Raw genomic sequence first — 7496 nt, forward strand, 5'->3', positions numbered from 1 at the left:
AGGTCAAAGGATGAACTCTCGGCCCCAGAGGCTCACACGAGGACCACGATAACGAGAATACTTCAAACATTATCAGCAGGCTCTTTGTCTTAATCAAATTGTCTGGTTTACTTGTTTTGATGCTTTTGTGTGGTATCTATGGAATAAACTTTGCATGCAATAAAAAATTGAAATAATTGAGCAATGTTTGCAGGAACAGGTGGAAACTCTTTTTATGCATTTGGCAACACTGCTCTTGCCTTTGATTGAATCATCTGATTCTCAATTTCTGAAACAGGAGCCAGGAGGACTGACCTACTTTAGAGCGAAGGATGGATGGAGTTGTTTGTTGCCTAATTGGACCTGGTCTGGTGTAATTATTAGGGCAAGTAAAGTCAGGTGTTTTGTTAGTAACTTATTGCGATGTGTTTTAAAGTAAGAGTTCTGGCCACAAGGAATAGGTTTCAAAATCTAAATTTGTTAGGTCAATTTTATGTAGCCTAATTGCACATCCAGTTCAAATGTTTGAGAAAAAAGACTGATACTTTAATAAATTCTTGTTCATCCAATCTCAATTTGTGCTTTATTAAGCATTTTCACATTGAAAACACAGCAAAACAATGACAACATTTTTAGAATGAACATTGAAAGACCGCTCAAGAGCATGTGTCTGTGGCAAGGCACTAAAAGACATGCCATGTATTAAGCAGTGGTGCCCTTTCAACAACAATTCTTGATTTCTTTTATGATGATAAACAGTCAGCTTCTCTGTGGAGAAATGCCTACACTCCTTCCTAGAGCTAAGGCCTGCTGAACTTAACATTGTCACATTTCAACTCCTGCTCTTATAGTGAACATGATGTTGGTTGTGGAGTTAGTTGCCTCCTTATACAGCCTTCAGGTGAGCCTAATATATTTTGTTAAAGATTTCAATGTTTTTTTGTCGATTTAAATAGGCTATTTGTTTTTGTTGATGTAGCCTCATTTTAAATGTAAAATACTACCGTAGAAAGTATGGTTTATTTAGTCAAAATTTTGTTCTAAGGTAGGCTAAATAAATTCCATATTTTTAATTTTAAAGTCCTTTTTTTTGGATTTTTAGGTCAATAAAAACTTGCTCTAAGTAATTACATTTAAAATAATTAAATTTTGTTGTTGTTTGAATCAGTCTTATTTGTGTCGTTTGAGCTTATCTGTAGACAAATCAGCTATGGGCAACACTAGTTCAGAAGCTACTTCCCAAAATAATGATTGCAAAAAGATTCCAGGTAATTTAGCCTATGATATGATTTATTTGTATCACCAAATTTTTGTTCAAATGTGCTAATTAAATTAACTAAGTCTGCTTTAAATGGCAGTGGTTTTTTGTTTTATTTATATATAATGTGAGCTCAAAGTATCAAACATTACAAGTATTTCAGCAATATCATGACACAAACTAGTGAACAGTGACTTCATCATTTAATCATTTTGCTACACTAGCATTAGCCTATAAGTAATACCTCTGAACAGCATAACGTCAACAACAGATAGAAGAAATGACCATGTCTCGCGTCATTCCAATTTAATTAAATCATTTTGCTACTGTAGCATTTGTGCAAAGTCATGTTAGTTAGCATTACCAATTTCTAAATGTTAATATTGGTAATTGGTTTGCTTGTTACTACCAGTCTACCATGCATTTATTTTTTGAATACCAAATTTGTCCAAGGCTGTTTTTCTGTGTAGTTTTCTTCATACAATGTGCACAAACTGCTTTTATGACTAATGTCCTTTTTGTTTTGATAAATATCTTGGTACCTTGAGGAAGCTTGACAAATGCACACAATTCCTTTCAAATGTGGTCATTTTAAAAGCCTCTCAAGAATGCTTTCATAACCAGATGCTACAGCCAACACAGATCAACGCATTTATCCCAGCGAATGTCCGATGTCACAAGAAAGAAGTTCTATCAGTGAATGCCCAATTCAACATGACAGAGATAATGTGAATCCTATGAACATGGTAGGTGAATCATGAAATCAACTTCGCATATATGATATAATTTCTTTTACTACAATGAACTGAATTTGCACTTTCAATTATTTGGCTTGTTGAGTACTGTAAGCAAGATCACGGTTTACTGTTTGTGTGAAATGAATTGAAGCATTATGATTGTTCAGTTGGCTCGATTATTATTTTTTCTGTGATTTCCCATTTTATTTTATGTTATTTTCAATGGCTTGAGCGGCTTGCTGGCTGCAGGCTTGATTATTCTAATCAGCGTTTCTGCACCACGGCCACTGCAAAAATGGTGGAAAAAAGATGAAAACGCAACGACTAGGACCTGGAGAGCAAAAATGTTCCAACCGACTTTCAAACAGTGCAGAAATAATGATGTGAATAGGCAATGCGATTGTGATGCAACAATATAAAATAAATATAATACTGAAATGCGCAACTAAACACTGCAAATAATAAAATACGTAAAAAACACAATAAACAGACTAAAGGTAAGTTATAAGTTTTGTTTTCTTTTTACGGAACATTAGCCTATCTTGTTTGCGCCTAAAAGACGTGCTCCGCCAAAACGTCCTTATGGACCCGAACGCGTGTTTGAGTCCCTTGATGTAGAGTGACTGCAACTTTTGTTTGCTGTGTATGCTCAAATTATTATGTTCATAAGCATGACAATATTTCCATTGTTTCAGATGCCACCACCAAACCAACTCCCATCTCCTGATCAGCCGTTTGATTTGTCGACTTCTCGGGTAAAATCAACTATTCCTAAAGCTGATGGCAAGGAGGGAGAAACTTGGGTGTATCCCTCACAGCAGATGTTTTGGAATGCAATGTTACGAAAAGGGTACAATTAAACATTGCTTTTTAAAATAATAATAATAAAACTTGTTTTTTATATGGCGCTGTATCCCTCGCAGAATGTGTTGCTCCTCAGCGCTTTACAAAGCAGACAGTGTCAATGCAGCCGTATAGAGGCGCAACTGAGTACATTATTACTCGAATCCATCCGTTCCTCAGTGCCAAGCAGGAATTAGATTCAGTACTATTTTTAAAGAGTCTTTGGTATGACCCGACTGGGTATCAAACCCATGCCTAGAGGCGGACGCACTAAGCCACCGAGCCGGTGTCCATTACAAATTCCAACTTGTCATTAGCTTGAATTGGATATCATGATTCAGGACAAGCAAATGCTGTATTTGCTATGTCGCCTTAAATTTAATTTGAATCCCTGTTCAATGGATATGAAGAATTTATTGATCAAGCAACGAGTGCATGTGCGTGTTTTATCACTATAATCAAAGGAGGTTATATTTTTCAGTGTTTTTGGTTAATTGCATTTGATCTGGTCGGAATGGCCCGTTTCGGCGAGTCCGATTCGGCTAGTCCGATTTGCTGAGTGCCCTATTCGGCGAGTTCCATATGGATTCGGCAAGTTCCCTATGGATTCGGCGATTTTTTGAATTTTTTTTTAAAATTATCTGGTACCGTAGCCTAATTATCATTGCCGTAAATTTAGAGTTAGGGTTAGAGGTTAGGGGTTAGGGTTGGAGTTAGGGGGTTAAGGGTTGGGGTGTTAAGAGTTAGGGGGTTAAGGGTTAGGGGGTTAAGGGTTAGTGGGTTATTTGAACGTTAAGCGACGTTAAAACGATGTAAAAGCGGCAATGATAATTAGGCTACGGTACCCGATAATTTAAAAAAAATCAAAAAATTGCTGAATAGGGAACTCGCCGAAAAGAGCTCTCGCCAAATCGGACTAGCCAAATTGGACTCGCCGAATAGTAGCAGACCCTGACCTGGTCGGTGATTGTAAATCTCCCCAAACCCTTCAAATGGTGTTGATTAGTTGAGTTAACTTATTGTATTTTGGTTCTATTTGGTTTTTGTTAACTTCAAATGCACCATTATGAGTAAATGAAGTTTCTCAAAACAAAGATGCCTTCCTGAAGTGTCAAGTATAATAGTATTTTTTTACGTATGGCCGGCCTACGTAGTACGTATAATATATGCACTTGCTCTTTTCTTCTTTGCGGGAATGTTTCAACAAGATTGATCTTATCAGTTAGAGTTATTACCGGTACCACTTAATTTTCTTGATCTCCTCAGCTGGAGATGGAAAGAAGATGAGCCACAGGCAGAAGACTTGGATAATATAGTGACGATCCACAATGCCAACAACGAACAAGCTTGGCAAGAGGTGTTGAAGTGGGAATTTTTTCACTGCAAGTCAGTTCTAGAAAATATTATTTAGTGAAATTATTCATCTGTACTGTATAGTGAGGTTGTTACAGGTAGCTTTCTTCTTTAGTTCTCCTTTAAACTGGACTTAGCTGCTCCCCAGTCCCCACTGCCAACAACAAAATCATCATTTTGTGCCTATTGTGTTAACAGGTAGCAAACCTGTAGATGCAACACAACCGGCAACTTAAACAACGAAAAATTGTACAGTCATCGAGTCAGTTGTACTTAATTTTGGCGTGCTTTCAAGTGTTGTGCCAACACACAGCCGCTGTCTCTCCAGCTGTGTTGAACCGACCTCCATGCGAGCGTCGCGCTGGCGCTCCGATCACTTGGTCACGCAGATGACAATGTTGAAGTGTCCACTTTTCATGCAAAGCAGTTCAACAGCAAGAAAATGACAGTTTTCTACTTTTGTTCAATAGCTAAACACATCTTAAGTATGATATTGTTAAAAATTGCTTAATGTTGAAATTGTTTTATTAGGTAAGTTTTTTTTTCCTCTAATAAAGTTATTCGGCTTATTTCAGGGAGTGTCCGGATGGACCGAAGCTACTTAAGTTTGGGGGAAAAGCGAAGGAATTTTCTCCTCGCGCACGGATGCGCAGTTGGATGGGGTAAGATCTTTAAAATATCTTTCAAACTGTCCCTCACAGAATTAAATTACGTACTCGCATACCATTGTGCCTGGACTTATTGACTTTACAGTTGTCATATGTGATAATATATTTTTGCTTTTAATCCGATTTGACATTATTGAAATGTTGACGAAAAACTTACCAAAGTTACAATGAAGAAAAGTTGTAATGTTACAAATGGTTTCGCTTATAATCTCTCCTGGTGTTATGCACATTTTTGCAAAACAAAAGCCTGACTTATAACATTTGCTTTTGTATTTCGGTTACTGTTGCCCAGTGCCCACACTTACAAGTGGCCAGGTCCCTAAGTAACATATCAAGAAGCTTAGGTTATTGCATTTATTGTTACGTCACTGCTGCGTTTGAAACTATAAAATTATTAATTCTTCAGCTACGAGCTTCCATTTGATCGCCACGACTGGATCGTTGATCGGTGCGGTAAGAAAGTGCGATACATCATCGATTATTATGACGGCGGAAAAGTCGACCCGGAAACTCACGAGTTCACATTGTTGGTAAGTTGCTACCTCTAGCTCTATGTTTACGCTTTTTGATGTCTTAGTGATGTTGATTTGATGTAATGTACTTGAATGCTTTGCAAATGTTGGTGATACGCATTGACTTGTTGCTTCTATGTTGCCTCATCATATCTTTAACCCATAGGTGGCAAGGTTAGCAAACAGAATATTAGCGCAAAAGACTGAAAACATACACAGACTAAAAGAAGCCATTTCATCATCACCCGTTTTGCTTTAAAGAATCCTGGTCTTCATCCCGAAACAACAGGGTCGACCATTACAAAAAAATGTTTTTTTAGTGATTTAGTTTTTAGAATCGTGAGAGCACTGGTGCGGCACCCGAAAAGGCGCCGGTTCGACACTGCTCAAGAGCATGCGGCTGTATCTTTTGCAGGACGCTCAAAGGCGTGCCTAAAGGTGGACACGAAGATTGGCTTCCTTGCCTTCTCGCCCAGTTTAACTGCATCTTCAACCACCAGGTGTAAGCCTGGATACGACAAAAACCAATATTGCAATTTGCAAACATCGTACGGTGAAAACTAGTCGAGTGAGCGTAAAGCTTATATCTCGTAAGCGTACATAGGAAAAAGCTTTATGTTATTTTCAGAAGGGAGGCAAGTTTCTTGATATCACTATCAGATGGCTCAATGACGTTTGAAAATGATTTTAGCAGCGCTTTCCAAATTGTGGTTCTTTTAGGAAAGCTTGATAAAGTAGCGTTTGAAAACAATACCATAGTAGCCTACTCATAGTCATGTAGTACGTGTGATTTATCAATCTTATTCCTTTTCAAGAATGACATTTTGAGAATGCCTTGCTCTCCTGCTTAATAAATAATAAACGCCGAAGTTGTGCGTATCGTATTTGACCGACGCGACAGGATAATCTATTTTACAGCTGGCTGGCTGTTTGGTTCAGTGATGATTGCATTAGTCAATCACATTTTTCATTCCGATTAGTCTAAAACGAGTCTTGTATCTACACTTGTGAAATGAACAACGATCATGCTGCTAAAAGCGAAACTGAATCTATTGCATTCAATTCGATTGCATTACACAAGAAAGGGAATGAAACTAACATGTAATTCTCATTTTTATCCAGTTACATTAGCCAATAGCCACTAATCCCCAGGTCTAAAAAGGTAATCAACGCGTCGATAAAAGTTCATTCTATTCATCTTTGCAGGATGTTCGGCCGGCGTTTGATTCACCTCAAGCTGCGTGGGATCGTATGAAAGCGGCTTATATGAGATGGACCAACTTCAACTCCCAGATGGGTAAAGAAAGCCGGGTTTATCACACTGGCGATGCTGAGGAAACCGCTAAGTCTAATGTACCTGAGGAATGTCCCATGCATGCTCAGTAATGACAATGTGCGTTCACTTTGAGATGTAGCCTATGCTGCTGGCCGTCAATCTGCATGTTTGTATTTTGTGTGCAAGTTTTTAGTTCTCAGTCTTGAACAGCCAAGTTACCACACGTGTGCTTTTACGCGATTTCAATTTTATCCACTGTGATTTCTCCTAAGCATTAAAGCTACGTGCTTCTATTTTGTATTTGTGTGGCTTGTCTCATGCGTTTGCTTTTATTGCAGCGCTGTAGAGTAGATGAAACAGCTTTTAGTGCAGATCTTCCCAAACTATTTTTACTGGTGAATTTTTATGATCAGTGCTGTTCAACCTTTAAAACAACGGTACGCACTTTTTCATATTGCCAAGTTTTCATCTGCACAAACCAAAAATAGTTTGCAGCTATTTGTTTTCTTTATTTGAGTAATAACAATGAAAGGTTTATTCTAAAATATTCAAAAGTGAGAAAAACTAACTGGTAAAGGTGATCAGGTAGGCTACTATGACACTTCCTCAAATGGGCGATCAACCTAACACAGAAAGCAATCATTAAGAAAATAAATCAATAGTTTTTTTTCAAGTCTAAACCTTAAACCATTTGACCAGGTTAACACTCACAATAGTATTTCAAATTTTTTTTAATATAATATAATTTATGTTGTGGAACCGGTTTTCTTCCTATAGGATTCATCAGCACAACTGGATCGAAACGAAAAAATTACAGAAGATTACTGTTAGCACAACTAGCCAAAAAAAAACGCAAATTTACATGTTAAA

General features: G+C 37.6%; 1 protein-coding gene across 1 annotated transcript; it reads left to right on the plus strand.

The window, feature by feature from the left end:
* The first annotated feature begins 534 nt into the window (after window positions 1-534).
* Window positions 535-6919, plus strand: LOC145770548 (holocytochrome c-type synthase-like). The gene is made up of 8 exons (XM_082582231.1): window positions 535-880; window positions 1082-1247; window positions 1862-1983; window positions 2670-2824; window positions 4084-4203; window positions 4746-4832; window positions 5245-5368; window positions 6557-6919. Exons 2-8 carry the CDS (start codon window positions 1190-1192, stop codon window positions 6734-6736), a joined length of 846 nt encoding a protein of 281 aa, XP_082438357.1. The 5' UTR covers window positions 535-880; window positions 1082-1189; the 3' UTR covers window positions 6737-6919.
* Window positions 6920-7496: the final 577 nt, after the last annotated feature.

Source organism: Aplidium turbinatum, chromosome 1, assembly GCF_918807975.1.
Source record: "Aplidium turbinatum chromosome 1, kaAplTurb1.1, whole genome shotgun sequence".
NCBI classification, from domain to species: domain Eukaryota; kingdom Metazoa; phylum Chordata; class Ascidiacea; order Aplousobranchia; family Polyclinidae; genus Aplidium; species Aplidium turbinatum.